We start from the raw sequence: 18,068 nt of genomic DNA, 5'->3' as shown, positions 1-18,068 counted from the left end.
ATGCATGAAAATCTCCACTAGCGCAATGCTCCAAATGCTGAGACTAACTTAGTTCTAAAAATTAATCCAACGCTTTCATTTCTTAGCTGCAGGCCTTTTGCTGCCACTCCTTTTTTCCACCCAAACAAAAGACAAAAGGGATGACTCAAAGGGAACTTGAATTTCAAGCTAAAGCCACAAAGTACTGAACGCTTGATCTTAATATTAAACAGGTGTGCAGATGCCATTCATTCAAGACTCATTATGGCCGACTTTTTTTTTTTAAACTTGAAAAAGCCTCGATTTCCTTAAAGATGCACCTTGGGCATAAGACCGTGTTGCCAAATTCAACCATTCAAAAACTGTGGCCCCCTAAAATTCTCATGAGGCTTTTTCAGAAATCATTAGATTTGGGGTTCTTTCTTGTTAGCCTTTTGGTTTTTGAGCCATTACTGAGGACACATTTTAAAGCTTTTCTACACAGCCACAAGACCTAGAAAGTTACTTAAATAAAAAAGGTGAGATTTTAAAATAAATCTTCAGAAGGTGAAGCTTTATGAAACCACTAAATACTGTGAGTCTTACACCCTTGGCATCATTGTTCTTTCTACATGCTCACCAAAGCTATGTCTACACGTGAAGCCTACATCGAAGTAGCTTATTTCGATGTAGCGACATCGAAATAGGCTATTTCGATGAATAACGTCTACACGTCCTCCAGGGCTGGCAACGTCGACGTTCAACATCGACATTGCGCAGCACCACATTGAAATAGGCGCTGCGAGGGAACATCTACATGCCCAAGTAGCACACATCGAAATAAGGGTGCCAGGCACAGCTGCAGACAGGGTCACAGGGTGGACTCAACAGCAAGCCGCTCCCTTAAAGGGCCCCTCCCAGACACAGTTGCACTAAACAACACAAGATCCACAGAGCCGACAACTGGTTGCAGACCCTGTGCATGCAGCATGGATCCCCAGCTGCAGCAGCAGCAGCCAGAAGCCCTGGGCTAAGGGCTGCTGCACACGGTGACCACAGAGCCCCACAGGGGCTGGAGAGAGCATCTCTCAACCCCTCAGCTGATGGCCGCCATGGTGGACCCCGCTATTTCGATGTTGCGGGACGCGGATCGTCTACACGTGCCCTACTTCGACGTTCAACTTCGAAGTAGGGTGCTATTCCCATCCCCTCATGGGGTTAGCAGCTTCGACGTTTCGCCGCCTAACGTCGACGTTAACATCGAAATAGCGCCCAACACGTGTAGCCGTGACGGGCACTATTTTGAAGTTAGTGCCGCTACTTCGAAGTAGCGCGCACGTGTAGACACGGCTCAAATGTGCAGTGGGTGTAACTTACACCTCTATCACTTGCAATCCCATTTCATGACACTCTTTACTTCTGAACTTGCACCAGAGAACTCCATGGAAAATGTGCCTCTCATCCTCTATTTAATAATCTTCACTGATTTTGCAAAAACTAAACTCTTGTGACAAAAGAATGCAAAAAGCCAAGCACAGCTCAACTTCTGCTACAGGAATTCATGGGTGTCTTTTATTGTATGGTATGTTTCTTATAGGTAACAAAATGGCAAAAATGGAATACAGTAGTCCCTTGAGTTATGTCAAAGTTGTATTCCCACACACCCTTGTGTGACTCAAATTTCACCTAAATCAAGGGGGCAGCTTTTTTCCCTGGCAGAAAGCATGTTCTGCAGCCAGGGAAGCCACAAAAGCACCTGGAGCTCCTTTAGAAAGGTAAATCCTGAGGTGAGGGGGGTAGCTGGGGAGGGTTGAGCTCGGAGGTGGGTTGGGGCTGTGGGAGGGTGGCGGGCGGGGTTAAGCCCAGGGCGAGTTAGGGCTGCAGAGGGGATGGAGGGGTTGAACTGAGCCAGAGCCAGGAGTGGGGATGAGCTGGAGGTGTGGGGAGATGAGCCAGAGCTGGGTGGAGGAGATGGAGGGGGTTGGAACCAGGGCTGTGTGGGGGAGTGCTGAGCCAGGTCTAGGGGGAGCGGGATTTTGAGTTGTGCTTAACTCGCTTTGAGTGGCGCTTTACTCACTTTAGCACAAGTTAAGCACAACTTGAAATCATGCATTTTGAGGGATTCCTGTATCGATACTGGACCTCATGCTGCAGTCTGTACTCATTCATCCTCACCTTCATCTCACTTATGCCAGATTTGTACCATTGTAAACTAATTAATGCCAGTGTAAGCAAAGGACAATCATGCCCATTGATTTCACTGGGAGTGCTGCTAGGTTAGGGATGGATAATCAGATCCATAATGCAGCTGAGTATTTTTAAAACTATAGCCTACTCTCTTTGAACTCGAATACTTTTATCCAGAGGGAAGACAGACATAAAAGAAAACCCCATCTCATGAATACTAAAGGGACCAATTCTGGTCTCAGTAACGCCAAGATAAATCTGGAGTAACTACACTAAAATCAATGACAGCTGAAAATCACAATAAAATATTGGCCTTGTACTATAAATTTTGCTTTTCAGGCCCACTAATTAACAGTTTGATTTCAAGGATTTTCTTTTAATTTTAGGTTATAAACTAGATGCAGTGAAAGCTAAAAGCTTATTTTCCTGTTTAAATACCCAAAGCTGAACAAGCATCTTTTTTTTTTTTTTTAAAAGGACACTTGTCAAATAAAGCACCAAGATAGTCATACAGAACTGTATCTTTCATTGCAGTAACAATAACTACATCCCTATGCAATACATACATTTTAATGCTCCACAGAATTTACTTAGTGAACTAGAAAAAATGTTGCAAACACATCTGCAATTCAAGATGCCCAGAGCTCCAATAACATGCTGTAAGTCGCTGCTAATAAATAGCTAGAGAAAGCAGTGACGAAAGTCCCAATCCTGAAATCTAATCCCTCCGATCCTTTTGCCTAGAGAGTCCCACTGAAGTCAGGCTGCAGTACTGGACCCAGCCAAGCATACACCCTTGGGCCTGGGTCAGAACAGAACAAAAAGAGAGTTTAATTTCTTGGGGTACATCGCCACTACAATGAAACACCAATGGCTGCAGTCCTGTGCTTAGGCTGCAAGACAATAAAATTGCAGTGTAAACTTTAGGACTCCAAGGTCCCATTAGGGAGAGGGTCCCAGAGTCCAGGCTCCTACCTAAACCCAAACGTGGGGGCAAATCTACACTAGACCTAAAAGTTGATCCTAGGTATGTAATTCCAGCTATGACAATTGCAATAGCTGGAATCAATGCATATATAATCTACTGTCTGGCCGACCTCCCTCACTCCTCGCAAGAATGAGGCACACAGGGATCAACAGTCAACCCTGATTTTGATTTTGCACATCTGCAGCAGGCACACCAAATTGAGCCCTGGAAGATCGACTCTGACCGCGTCCATCTCCCAGTAAGTAGAGATGTACCCGTCTACACTACAGTTTTATAACCCTACATCCCACACCTCAGTCATCTGTTACAAGCCACCTGTGTGTGTTTTACTGCAGTGTAGACATATCCTCAAAGTTCTATCAAGACAAGTGCTGTTTGAAGATTCGTTCCACTACCTGCAACTCAGCAACGAGCAGCATGTAAGGTTTTCAGGTCAATGAAAACAAACAGGACAGTTTTCTATGAATGGTCCAAGACTAATCAAATGAGCATCACAGAAATATCTCCCAGCCCCCTTTTTATTTATAGAGTGGGGAGCCCCAGTAACTGGTCTCTTCTGGCTAATGCCAGTAATAAAGACAACAACCTCCCCATCAAAGCAAGAAAATCCAAAGACTGAGAAAAGCCATGTGATGTTGTTTATGATTTTAACAGCACCTCTGGCATGTGCTGCAGCTCTACAGATACTCTGTGAAAAAGAAGAGGTCCCTGTCCAGACAATCCTCCAATCTATTGACCCACTTCACTTTGCCTGGGTATTAGGGTCTGTTCTACATAGACATAATTGAGATATAATGCAGAGCAGAATGGAATTAAAAGGGCCAGGGAGAATGAGGATTGCAGCAGCAAAAAGACATGGAGCAGTGTTCCCTCCTAATGCCAGCAGATGTTGTCCAATTAAAGAGGCAAATAAATCATCTGCTGCATTGCCAGTCAGAAAACACAAACACACAAAGCTTTCTAAATACATTTCAGTTTAAACTTGCATAATTCTCCCAGTGGAGAAATCATCCTAAACTTATGCAATCCTTAGAAAGAGAGACATTACTGCAGCTTGTGTAACAATTTCAGTGCCATCAAGAGAGAACTATAATCTGCCTCAGGAAATGCAGATGCAACCCTCACAGAAAGCAACACACACACGCACACGCAAATCTACGTGTGGGAAGGGTGCTCACCAAGGGGGCTAGACCAGAGACTCCAGTTTCCAGAGCAACTGCTCTGTAATTGAGCTAGAGGGGCTGCTCCCTTTGTGCCAGCCAAAAAAAGTCTCTGTTATACTTAACCCAGACTTCCTAACACTCAATATCCTGTCTGCTATTTCAATGCCCTTACTCAACATTTCAGACAGACATTACACAAACTGGCTGGTGCAAAGGGCTTGGGAAATCGAGAAGCAATCCAAGTGAATGACCTTATTCTTTAAATTGACACCACTGACTGAGGCAAAAAAACAAAGGTGCAGAGGTGCATGTCCTTCTAGCACACCACCTAATTCTTCAATGGGTCGACATGGAAGATGTACGAAGAAGGCTGGGCTACCAAAAAATAAACAATGCAAATGTTCAAGCAAGATTATTGTGGTGTTAACAACAGGGGTGACCATATCACACATTCTTAATCAGAAGAAATATTACTGAAAAGAAAATCAAGAAGAGATCCCATTCTCCACAAAACATGTACAAAAGTAACTGCACATAAATCGATACATAACAAGGACAGGTCATTGATTAGTTCATTTGACATTTACTCTGGGCCTAAGGTATGATGCTTCAACTATTACTTATACACCTCATATGTACTTACACGTGTACTTCCATCTATTTTAATGGGACTGCTGGGACTACTCAGCATGAATACAAGCTACAGGATCAGGTCCTTAATTAGCAGAAAAGGTGACTATCCAGATTGTTGCTTTAATACTACATCCTGGGCTGAGAAAAGCCTGATTAGATGAGACAGCAACCATCCATTGATTGAGCTAACATTAAGAGCTTCACCCAGGGGAATTCCCATTGGTTTCAAGGGGAGTTCCATTACAGAACAGTGGCAGGAGTGGAGCCTGAATTTGGAACAATAGGTGGTTTTGTTCTCTCATCTAAGAACAAGTACAGAAAGGCCAGTGTCCATCAGCCAAACACTCCCATTCAAATTAATTATAAAAACGATATTTGAATTTATGGTATCTAAATTAGTTTTGGAAGCAAAGTGTGGCCCTTACACCAGCTTTGGATGGCACATCTCCTAGGCTTCAAAAATCCCTGTTTAATAATTAACATTTAGACTTCTCGGAGCAATCTTAAATCCCGATGCCTGCATGTGACATCATCCTTCCTACATGAGGACAGTGGGACAACATGCAACAGTAAAGTACTATCTATCCCTTTGGAGCATGTTTTCAGGAGCAGATCCACAGCACGCTTTTGAAAACGAAAACCCCATTTTGATCTGCAATTCCCAAAGCACATATGTTAAAGTGATAACACAGCTCCAGATTCTGCTCTCCAATGTGGCTGACTGCAGCAGAACTATTTTGAATTCAAATGGGTTTAATTAGGCCAAAACATGCCCCAGTGACAATGTAGGATCACACTTGATGATGGCTAAACAGCCAGTCAAAGTACAGGAAGGAGTTTGATAAAACTATAGTATTTCTGTGGTTTGTGGGCAAATAGGGTTCAGTTACTTGGTAGGCTGACTGCTTGAGAGAGAAACTGCAGACTAGCCCCAAACTACCGTTAGGTTACAGATGATTGGGTTTTTTGTTTTTTTTTTTAAATAGGTAAAATGCGAGTGTTGGCTCTTTGGGGGGAAAAAAAAGCAAAGGTGCTAAAAGGTAGAGGGAGAACACAGCACAGCACATCTTAAATGAACAATAGTGAATTCTGCACACTTCAGTAATAATTTTTCAAGGTTAAAATAACATAGCTTCAACTCAGTCCCACTATCTCCCAATTGCTTTACAGGCAGAAGACTTCTGTTTAGCTTTTAGCCTGGAACAACAGAATGAAATGCAAAAATTTTGCACTCAAACATTAAAAGTATATGACACAAATTCAGAAAATATCAAAAAAATCATTAAAAATATCCAAAAAGATGTTGTTTGTTAACAGTCAAATTAATTTAATAATGAGGTTCACAAATTCACACACAAACGTGCCAAATTATTATGCTTTTACATCCTGCTTCTTTATCTTGAGGTCAGTTTGATTTATGGGCCTTGCTCAGCCACTCAACCAAAACAAAGGAGACCTATCAACTGGCAGTATTCTACTAAACTAAAGCAAAAAAGCAGTCAAGAAGCACTTTAAAGACTAACAAAATAATTTATTAGGTGAGCTTTCATGGGACAGACCCACTTCTTGAGACCATAGCCAGACCAGAACAGACTCAATATTTAAGGCACAGAGAACCAAAAATAGTAATCAAGGTTGACAAATCAGAAAAAAAATCATCAAGGTGAGCAAATCAGAGAGCAGAGGGGTGGGGGGGGCATGTGTGTGCCAAGAATTAGATTAAGCCAAGTATGCAAAAGAGCCCCTATAATGATCCAGAAAATTCCCATCCGGTTCAAACCATGTGTTAATGTGTCAAATTTGAATATAAGAGAGAGTTCAGCAGCCTCTCTTTCCAGACCGCTGTGAAAATTCCTCTTTCATAAGATGCAAACTTTTAAGTCATTAACAGAATGGCCCACTCCATTAAAATGCTGGCTGACAGGTTTGTAGATCAGGAGTGTTTTTATGTCTGTTTTGTGCCCATTGTGTCTTTGTCCAAGAGAGTTTGAAGTCTGTCCAATATACAAAGCATCTGGGCATTGTTGGCACATGATGGCACAAAATTATTTGGTTAGTCTTTAAAGTGCTACTTGACTGCCTTTTTGTTTTGAAAGTACATAGACTAGAACGGGTTTCTCTCTGTTACTAAACTAAAGCAGTGTGATATAAGTCACCAGCATTCATTCCTTAAGTATATTATTTTTCAAGAGCTCAGAGACAGAGGCCCTGTAAGTAAATCCTCCCACTGGAGACAGTGGCAGATCCTGAACCTCTCTAGTCTGGCACTCTCTGGTCCAGCAACAGCCACAGTCCAGCATGATTTTAGTTAGACTGATGTCCTCCTATTATGAGTGTGCCCAAGTTTCCCAAGGTCCCATAAGTTTACAGCCACCAGTCCTGTCTCTCAGTGTTCTGTGGTGTGGTTTACCTCTAATTTAACCCAATTATCATCTAAGAACCCAGTAAACAGTGGAAGTGTTGTTAATGTGCTAGACAATATTGACCTCCTGCGGTTCAGCAAATTCTCTGATTCGGCAGGAGTCAGGTCCGGAGGATGCCAGATTAGAGAGGTTCAACCTGTACAATTCCCATTGACTTCAATGGGAGTCGCAGCTGGGCTCAAAGCATACTACTATCTGTGAAATGAATTAAACATGGCTTAAACAGCACTGGATCTGAATGATGTTTCCTGAGATGCATGTGTGTGTGTGTGATTAGCTATCACAGTGCATGTGCCAAGCCACTAGTGCAAATTCCCACCATCATGGGTGTCACACTGCCAGTGCTGCAAACATGCACATTTTTTTCCTATCCTGAGTTGTATTACAGATCCTTTTCAAACTGGAATCAGGACCACGCTATCTACAACTGTCTCTCAACAACACTCTTGCACTTAAAATATTCTAACATGGTTTCTCCAATCAGAGTGAACACAGATTTTTTTTATTCCTAAAAAACATGCTAGTCAAAACATGCTCAGACTCAATGGTCTCATCAACACTAGGGTTAGCTGAAAATTTCCCACCATTCTAGCAATGGTCAAAGATGCTGCATAGATAACGTGCAAGCAGCTGCCAGCATTTTAACCACTGTGTTGTCTAGACATGCTCTGGAGCCTTGTACAGACATCTCCAGATGGTGTATGGCATGCTTTGCAAACACCAATCTAAACAGAGATCCCAAGTAGAAAAAAAATATGCCCTCACTGTTCAAGAAGACCAAGCTAGACCCCTGCTAGCAAGAGCCAGGTTCAAATTTTAAGGAGCAGTTCAGATATTAGGTCTCTGCAACGGCATCCAGATCAAGCTGTTTATCTTTGCCCCTGAAGTTTACTGAAGCCTTGGAAAGGGACAAGTCCTGCATCCGTGAGCCACAAAAATGGTGAGTCAGAATAGGCCATAAACAGAGCAAATGTCTGTTGTTTTAATGTTGGGATTTTTACAAGAGCAAGAAGAAGGGAGTCAGGTCCCTGAAATCCCTGCTTAAAAAACATCAGAGCTCTAACTTCAGTGACTCCTACCAGGGTGAACTAATTTGTGGTAACCAAGATCAGAAGTTGGCTCAAAATTCTCATTTCATTATTTGCAAGATGCTCACTTACACACACACGTTTTCTTACTTCTCAATCCACAAAATCTGTAAATCAGTTTCCACTCCTGGGGAAAAAACAGCTGATGCCTGCTTAAACACTGACACCACCACCACTACACAGGATTTTGCTCTAAGCTTCATACCTATTTTGGAGCTTAGCTTCTGAGTTGTAAAATGATACCAAGCTGAAGCCACTGCTTCAAGCTATGGCAAGTTTCTACTTTCAGGGCCATCTTGGTTTTCACTGAAGATTTTTAAGTACAATGTTTTTAATAGCCCAATAATTCAATGAGCCACTTCAAAGGTGTAGATAATAATTCTGGGCCTGATCCTGCAGTCTTTATGAGGCAGGATTCCCTACCGACTTACATAATCCATTTAGTGACAGTCTATATATTAATTGTGGTGCCACTGACTAGGCAGCACCACAGGTCATGCATTCCTGCCAATGAAGGTTCCCATTTACGTAGCAGGGGCCTGCGCTAGCAAAGAGGGATCTGGATTTTATCCCCGCTGCCTCTGGAAAGTTCTGGGTGGCTATAGCATGCAGTACAATGACAGATGCGAAGTAAGTAAGTGGCCACTGATATCTTACAATGTCACTCAGACCTGCATTATTTCACCGTGAATAATTTCCATCCTTTTATTTGGCTGCACACTTGACCTGGCTAAACCTTACTCCAGCTGAGAAAAAGCTCTGAGGTGGTGCAGCTGCAGCAGCAGCAGAACTGCTAAATAAAGTGGAAGGCCTACTGTGCTCATTTGCATGTCAATACCCAGAACGCTACTTCTAGCTCCCAGCGACTTCATAGAAATGCTGGGACCTGAACCACGGGAACACTGCAGCGCTGCTGTGGGAAGTAGTGCGCATGTGTGCACACAGAATTCTCTTATCCCACTGGTCTCCAATTCTATGTAGTTTTGGTTACCCCACAAAAAAACAAGCAAACACCTTTTAGATCTGAAATGCAAGGGCTGGGAGATACTAAAGAATGATCAGATTGTGCTCAGTTCAATGACCCACAAAAAGTGTTAAGGGCCAGGAGGACAAAACCCCACACTGTTCTACTGGAGACTGCCCACCAGTCAAAAAAAAGCTGTAAGCCCCCTTTTGAGACTTTAGTAGGTCAGACATTTTGGAGATATGCAAGGAAGGCAGAAAGCAGACAGAGGCTACGTCTACACGTGAAGCCTACATCGAAATAGCTTATTTCGATGTAGCAACATCGAAATAGGCTATTTCGATGAATAACGTCTACACGTCCTCCAGGGCTGGCAATGTCGATGTTCAACTTCGACATTGCGCAGCACCACATCGAAATAGGCGCAGCGAGGGAACGTCTACACGCCAAAGTAGCACACATTGAAATACGGGTGCCAGGCACAGCTGCAGACAGGGTCACAGGGCGGACTCAAAGGGCCCCTCCCAGACACAGTTGCACTAAACAACACAAGATCCACAGAGCTGACAACTGGTTGCAGACCCTGTGCCTGCAGCATGGATCCCCAGCTGCCGCAGCAACAGCCAAAAGCCCTGGGCTAAGGGCTGCTGCCCACGGTGACCATAGAGCCCCGCAGGGGCTCGAGAGAGACCATCTCTCAACCCCTCAGCTGATGGCCGCCATGGCAGACCCCGCTATTTCGAAGTTGCGGGATGCGCAATGACTACACGGTCCCTACTTCGACGTTGAATGTCGAAGTAGGGCACTATCCCTATCTGCTGATGAGGTTAGCGACTTCGACGTCTCGCCGCCTAACGTCGAAGTTAACTTCGAAACAGCGCCCGATGCGTGTAGCCGTGACGGGCGCTATTTCGAAGTTAGTGCCGCTACTTCGAAGTAGCGTGCACGTGTAGACACGGCTAGAGAGCAAATCAGGATGGGGCAAGAGCATCATCCATAAAGCACAGGTAATCCAGACCTGGCCTATACTGGTCAGAGGAGACCTCAACTGACCTGCGTCCCGTTCAGGGCACCACACTTAGGAAAGTTATGGAAAACGTGGAGGGGGAAAAAGCCCAGGAGAGCAACAAATATGATTAAAAGTCTAGACCTGTGGTTCCAACATGCTAGCCACCAGCCACATGTGGCTATTTAGCCAGTTAAGTGTGGCTAGTTGGCTTGAACAATAAATATTTTTTCAGGATAATGTGGCTATTCTCAGAATAGTTCGCTAGAGTGGCTTCTGCTTCAGAACCGGTCGGGCACCACGGGTCTAGACAACATGACCTATATGGAAAGACAGGGAAAAAAATGGGTTTTGTTTAGTCTGGAGAAGAGAAGATGGCGGCGGGGGGGAGGCATGATAACAGCCTCCAAATACATAAAAAGGAGGGGGATAAATTGTTATCCTTAGCCACTCAAGATAGAATAAGAGCCAGTGGGCTTAAATTGCAGCAAGGGAGATTTAGGTTGGATGTTAGGAAAAACTTCCTACGTAGAGGGACAAATTACCTAAGTAAGTTGTGAAATCTCTGTCATTGGACATTTGTAAGAATAGGTTAGACAAACATCTGTCAGCACTGGTGGCTAAAACTGCCTCTGTGTAGGTGACTGACGGAGACAGCCTATCAAAATCCTTTCTAGGCCTATGTTTCTATAATTCTGTGCAACTCTACCAAAATAAATCGTGGCTTTCAATTCATGGGCCCTGTTTTACAGCCATGGAAGTTTTTAAATATTTGGATACAGCTCAGAACTTGGTGGCTGTGTCCTGAATTATTCTATTTCAGACATAGCGGGTGAGAAGGGAAAGGGAAAATACTAATGGAAAAAAAGTAAAGAAGAACAGGGGACACACGTAAAACCAGAGGCTGTACAGCAGAAGACCAGGAAAGGAAAGGGGACAAGAGAAAACAATGCCAGAAGGAAGTGGGAGAGCAGGGAAGGAGGGGAGAATCCAGGTGACAAGGAGAGGCAGCAGGGGAGGGACTAGGACAAGGGCACAGGCTGAGGGGGCGGGGGCGGACAGGAAAGAGCTAAGAGAAGAGGAAGCTCTGGGAAGCGATAGGAAGGTGAAGGTTAAGGGTGGAGTGGATGTGAAGCTGGAAGGTCAGTGCAGAGGGAAAACAGACCGGAGATTAGAGAGAAAATAAAAAGGAATAAAACAAAAAAGAAAAGGGACAGAAGAAAAGTGACAGACTCTGAGGACCTCCTCTGTTGAGCTTCAGAGTTCAGCGCTTCCTCAAATCTGTGGCTTTTACCCACTGTCCCTGCATGAGGCTTTCACCTGCACTGCAGCTACCCTAGACCAGAGCCACTCCTGGGAGGAGCAAAACCACAGACACCACACCTTGCACAATCACACAGACCCAAGGCACTTTAGACTGTCTAGAAAAGAGCAGAAGAGACACCTCCATCCCCAAACATCCCAGAAGCATGCAGCATCTACATGCATAGAAATGGAGACAAAGTAATTTGGGCAAGCCACAAAAGAAGGCATGTATCACACACAGGTACACAAATGAGTATATGGCAAAACAAAGTAACACAAGCGTGCACATGCAAAAACCAGAAGTGACACAGACACACATGCTTCACCCATTTATCCACAAATAAGCACCATGCCGACAGCTACAGAGACACACAAACACGCAGGCAAACAGTGATATATACAACCTCACAGAGCTAGACACTAGAGCTACCTTTCATTTCCTTGCTAGGCAACCCAAAATTTACTCCAATGCTATTTGCCTCTGGCCACAATCTAGGAGCCCTCAAGCCAGACTGACTCCATAATTATCTGCAAATGCTGCTACAAAACATATTTAACATACGATACCCAGTTGGCTACATCTGATGGGAAAAGGCTGAAGAAAAAGGAAACATAAGTGAGCAAAGGCAACTCCAAAATTTTGTCTGGTCTGCCAGGTAAGTTGTTCCAGGGTCTCTACAAGATTCTGCTGTATTTATACAGGAGCCCTAAAGACAACTCAAAAGCCTTGAAACTTATCACAGGAACTGATATAAAACATTTGCTCTTCCCTACCCTATCCCCAGCACCCACGCACACCACCCACCCCCTTGTAACATTGCATTTAGAAGGCTGACACTCTGGGAACTGCACAGCATAAATGCATTTTGTGCAAAAATTTTCCAAAGTAGCCATCGTTATTTTTGATGCCACAATTTGTACCTCCTTGATCCTGTTTTGGGCAGAGGTGCTGTGCACCTTTCCCACAGGCCTCATCTGGAGCCTGGAATGCTAAGAGCTTTCTAAGAAAGTGAAATCCCTTTTGGGGTGGGAGCTCAAGTCCAGCCCCACTCCAGAAAGAAATGCAATAAATCAAAGCATTCCAAATGCAGCAACCATATCTGAAAAATGCCCCTTGTTTTTAAACTTCCCTGGACTCCTCTACCTGGCTCCAGTTAAGGGTTCTGAGTACTACTAACAGTAGGATAAAACTCCATACAAACCACTGAGAGAAAAACCTGACACCTCTTAAGGTTTGAAATTCATGAAAGGAAGAAGGTCAGGGAATCAACCAATATGGTAAAATAATATTCAAAATACTTCTCTGGGAGTAAGAGAGAAGTGCTAAGAGGGGGTCTGGGCAGGATACTGTAATCACAACAATCTCCCTTCACCCCCAAAAAATCCCAAAACAGCAGTCATGTAGCACTTTAAAGACTAACAAAATAATGCATTAGGTGAACACTATCTGACAGATCTGAAGAAGTGAGTCTGTCCCACGAAAGCTCATCCCCAATACATTATTTTGTTAGTCTTCAAAATGCTACATGACTACTGTTTTGTTTTGTTAGAATAAAACTACCCGAACTACCTCTCTGTTACTCTTCACCCCAAAAGTTCTGCTTCCCCCGTCTGACAATCCCAGAGCCTCCTGCCCTGCCCCGCTCCACACATCCAGTCAGTCAGTCAATCCCACCATGCCACCCTAGCGCATGATTAGCAGCGGACAGCCAAGCCATTAAAAACACATCCACCTCCAACTATGGCCATAATGTGGCTCATTACAGCCCAACGCTGCCACAAAAGCTCAGAGCCGCCGGCTCCGGGGAGGGGAATTTGGGGAACCACAGGAAGGAGGAGTCTAGTCACTGATGACTATTTAAAAAAAAAAAAAGCGAGAAGCAAGAGGCAAGAAGCTGGATTCACTGGGCCTCCCAAAGCTAGGGGGGGTGGGAGGGGGTGAGCGCAGCTTTGGGTGCACAGCGCTGCATAAGCTTGAAAAGTGGGGCTGAGTGTTAAATCACTTCAGAAGTGATGAGAACCTCTCTCTGCCCACTCTCAAGAGACTGAGCTGCTCCTTAACACTGTGCACCTCCCAACTAGAAATCCCCAATAAAAATAAGGGAAAGTCCACCCACCAAGCCAGGGAATGAGTTAATTCGACTTCACTGTTTGGTCGGGGGGCAGGGACGGCTTGTGCTGCTCATCCCCCAGCCAATTACACCACCAGCAACGAGCCAGACATCCTGGTGTCTGCGAGGAAGTTCTCAGGGCCCTGTAGCATTGCTGCCCATCGATCAGGACTGGTGCCAGGGCCACCACGACCTGCCACCCACCCACACGCTGGGGATTCAGACTGAAGGGAAAAAAAACCACCTAAAATAAATGCGGTTTAGCAGTCTGGATAGGCAAAGTCAACAACGCATGGCGTAACTCATAGGCTGCCGCAGCTGTCTCGAGACAGATTCATTCACTGGATGTATACAAAACCCACTACACAAAAGCCAGCCTGGCCCTAGGATTCAGACAATGTGCAGTCGGCTCCGTTCACACGCCAGGCGCGAATGCAGGCTACCAGTATGTTGACCTTTTGACAAACTGTTGCCTACGTACTCCTGTCATCGATTGCTTTTTATTCCCATCTAGGTTGGGAATCATTTTGTACGTTCCCAAAGCTGATCAATTTACGAACACATCCAGTCGGAGGGAAACAGTAGGTATTCTTGCACAGGGCAGTTTGTCCTGATTATTTGTCCTGGGGTCCCAGCTCCCATACTCCCCATTCAGGACCTGATCCCAAAGTCCTGACCAAGTCACCCCTCCCAGTGCCAAGTATGGGGGGAGATGGAGGGCCCCAGGGCAGCAGGATAGGGCCCCTAAGGTACCTTTCAAAAATATATATAAAAATTAAGTCCTGTTTAAATTAAACCCAAAAGCCACCAAGAAAAAAAAAGGCTACAAGAGAGGAAGGAGCAGTTTCTAAGAGTGCTCTTTGACACCAGCCCATTGGGTAGGATTTCACAGCTTGGTTAGAGCGCTGAATACCTCTGAGAGGAAAGAAAGGGGGCAGCATATCTGGTTTATCGGGGGATCCCTGAAACGGTAGGCCAATTTCCCCCCTTTCTCCCCGCAAAATCAGGTGCCACTTACCCTGGGTGCTTTTCTCTTGTATTTGTTGCTGTAGTCAAATTTCTCTTTCATTTCATCCAAGAGCTGGCCCAGCCTGGCTTTCTCCTCTTTCCCGGTGTAATCCTGGCCGAGGAGGATATAGGCTCTCCAGTTAGCCGAGTCAAAGCCCCAGTGGCAAGTCCTGTTCTCCAGGGATTTATGTGAGTGCACCACAAACTTGTGCGGCGGGTACATGAGCCGGCAGTCCAAGCACTGGATGCAGGCGGCGCTGGGGTTGGTGTACAGCTCGGGCACGAGGAGTCCCTTGCACTTCCCGAAGCACTCGTGATACACCTTGAAGCTCTTCTCGGTGAGCTCCAGCTCGAGGGTGCTGGAAAACTCCTTCTTGCAGTGGGGCGGGTAGGTGCCGCCGTAGAGCAAGGCGTTGCAGAGCCGCTCGGCGTCCGTCTTGGTGATGAGGCCGCAGGAAGGGGCCGAGAAAGGCAGAATGCCCATGACTTTCAGGATCTCCAGCTGGTCGGCCGTGCAGCGGGAGCAGTAGATGTGCAGCTCGTCGCAGACCGAGTTGATCTGCTGCAGGGAGAAGTCCCGCAGCACCGAGTTCAGGATCTGGGGCAGGCACAGCCGCTTCTCGCCGCCCACCACGAAGCAGGAGATGGTCTCCCCGGACAGGATGGTCTCGCAGCGCTCCGTGGACCGGTCCGAGGGCATGAAAAAGGGGCCCGGCATGACGGCGGGGGGTTGGATGGGGGGCAGGTGGAGGACGGGCTCGGCCGGCTCTTTGCCATTGTCCTTCTTGTACATCTCCTGCGCCCAGCGGGCGGAGAAGGCGGCCGGGCCACCCAGGGAGCTCATGGAGCTCAGATGAAACTGTTCCAGGGTCTTCTGCAGGCCTGGATGGGGCTGGAAGCTGCTTCTGCCGACAGTCTCCATCGTTCGGCGCCTAATTCCCCTCGGCCCCCTACCCCGGAATACACCCAGCTTCTGGCGCAGGGGCCGAGGCGCACACAAGGGCCCAGCCCGCCCCTGCTTCCCCCCACCCCGCCCCGGGCGAGCCGGGCACAAACCCCCTTCGGCTGCGCCGCCCCCGGGGCACTGTCCCCGCCGCCGCGCCCACCCCCCTCCCGCCCCAAGCGGCCCCCCCAGCCCTTGCCAAGTCCGGGCCACGCTCCAGCCCCCCGGGGCTCGGCGGCCGCAGGAGGAAGCCCGTGCAGGGAGAGGCCAAAAGGTTGCGATTCCTCCCCCGCTGCAAAGCCCAAATCTTTTGCACTTCCAAAAATAACCCTCTCTGGCGGAGGGCGGAGGCAGGGGGCTCCCCGCGGCCCCCCCGTCTGGTCCCTAGCTGGGCTGGGCCGGTTCCCTCCGCTTTCAGTTCGGCTGGCTCGTCGGGGGCTGCAGCAGGCAGCGAGCACACATCCTCCCCGCACCTCTCCCCAGCAGAGACTGAGCACGGCCGGCAGCCGAGCTAGCGCAGCCGGGCTTGCTCCTCCCCGCCCCCTCCCCCGCGCGGCGGTGTCTGCCTCCGTCATTGAATCCCAGCCAAGAATGTGACCAACTCCCCGGGCTGGGCTCTTCCAGGAACGGGCCTCCTCCCCCCGCGCCGCTCTTCGCCCGGAGCCTCTCCGCAGAGGCAGAGAGCACAGAGGAGCCCTGAGCCGCCGCCGGGCGGGGGAAGAGTAAAGTGCTAGGTTCACAGAGCTGCCGGCGAGGAAGTCAGAGGGCGGGAGGGCGAGGGCTTTTCTCCCAGGGTTTTGTTTCTGCTTTTCCCTGATTCTTTAGAGGGCCTTTTTTTGTTTTGTTTTGTTTTGTTTTGTTTTGTTTTGTTTTCTCTTCTCGTCAAGTGTGTGCATAACATAAGTGTAAGCCTCACTTCACCACAGGATGCGTGCAACAAACACAGGGTACGTGCAATTAATTCAAGGAAGCTGCACACCCTCCCTGCCCCATGTTTGTAATTCAAAGCAAGTACATACGTGACACAAAACACAGGCGCATGCATGCACACAATACATGGAGATGCACCACGCACACACGCCATACAAATAAACACAAACTTGATGTAGAACACATCTTCAAATGTAAAACATATACCTCTAACAAACACAAAATAAGTACACAACACGTGCATGTGACATGGACATGCCACAAGTAACAAGCAAAACAAAATACACCTGCATTGTGCAAGGTATGCGCCCAATGTAAATGCATAACACAAATACACAGTACACAGGCTATATGGCATAGCCTGCTGTAATACACACAGTGTACAACAAAATACAAACGCATTTTTAGCTGAAACTGCATGGGGATTTTTGGTCATAAAAATTAAACTTGTCCAATCAAAAGGTAGTCTGGGATCTTTAAGGGCCATGACTAACAGGGGATCTCCCTTTCACATCTCATGCAAAAAGCACTGGGCCACCCTGAGGAGTTGCTGTGCATTGACTCACAGGAAAGAGCACCCTCTGCTGAATCATTACCACCACTTCCTTCAACACCAAGATTTTCCTAAAGTCTCCCATACAGTCACTGACCCCATCCAGCCTTACTTGTTTTAGGAGATCTCACCAGAAGATGTGTGTGTGTGTGTGTCCGTCCGTCCCTGCCTCCCCCCCTCCCCACATGGGTTTTTGCTCCACTCTTCTTGCAGTTATGAAAACAAACTAGAACTGGAAGATGTTCCACAGATTTCAAGACTTCTCCTTCAGAAATCTGTTTTCAATAAGCAAACAATCTTGGTTGAAATGTGCCTGGTTTTTCAATGAGATCCACAACCAAAATTCAAAATGGAAATTTTTCAATGATCAAAACCCCTTTTCTACTGTCTTTTCAACCAACTTTAAATGCAAACAAGCAAAGTTTCAAACAAGAAAAAGAGGATTATTTCTATAACTCTTCATCAACCTACATTTTTCTTTAATTCTAATGTGCACATAAGAAGAGGTTGTATGTAAGCCTTAGGCAGAAATAGTATCATTTAATATTATTGATATTCCTGTAGCATTTAAGACCCATCCCCCCAGCCTAGAAGCCCCAGTTAGTAACTAGAACCTTGATATGCCAGGGGCTGTGAAAACACAAAGCAAAAATAGTTTGTTCCCTGAAGTCCTTACAATCTAAGTAGAAAACAGAATGCAGCAGGTGGACACAGGCAGTGTGGGAGGAGACTGAATAGGTGAATGGCCAAATAGATGTGTGAAATTTGAAAGATCAAAGCAAACACAAAAATAGGAGGAAATTGGGCC

The 18,068-nt window shown here is 46.3% G+C and overlaps 1 protein-coding gene across 4 annotated transcripts in view; it reads right to left on the bottom strand.

Moving 5' to 3' along the window:
• SKI (SKI proto-oncogene) overlaps positions 1-15,862 on the bottom strand; it is a 164,812-nt gene extending 148,950 nt beyond the window's left edge. For 3 of the 4 annotated variants that reach the window (XM_075018196.1, XM_075018197.1, XM_075018198.1), the window contains exon 1: positions 14,845-15,862. In XM_075018196.1, coding sequence (XP_074874297.1) covers positions 14,845-15,756 — 912 coding nt within the window. In that variant the 5' untranslated portion in view covers positions 15,757-15,862. The remainder of the gene's footprint in view (positions 1-14,844) is intronic. The other variant, XM_075018199.1, reaches the window with a different exon arrangement.
• Positions 15,863-18,068: the final 2,206 nt, after the last annotated feature.

This window comes from Carettochelys insculpta, chromosome 23 (assembly GCF_033958435.1).
Source record: "Carettochelys insculpta isolate YL-2023 chromosome 23, ASM3395843v1, whole genome shotgun sequence".
NCBI classification, from domain to species: domain Eukaryota; kingdom Metazoa; phylum Chordata; order Testudines; family Carettochelyidae; genus Carettochelys; species Carettochelys insculpta.
Note: the sequence above shows the minus strand (reverse complement) of the source record. Positions and strands in the feature narration are given on the sequence as shown.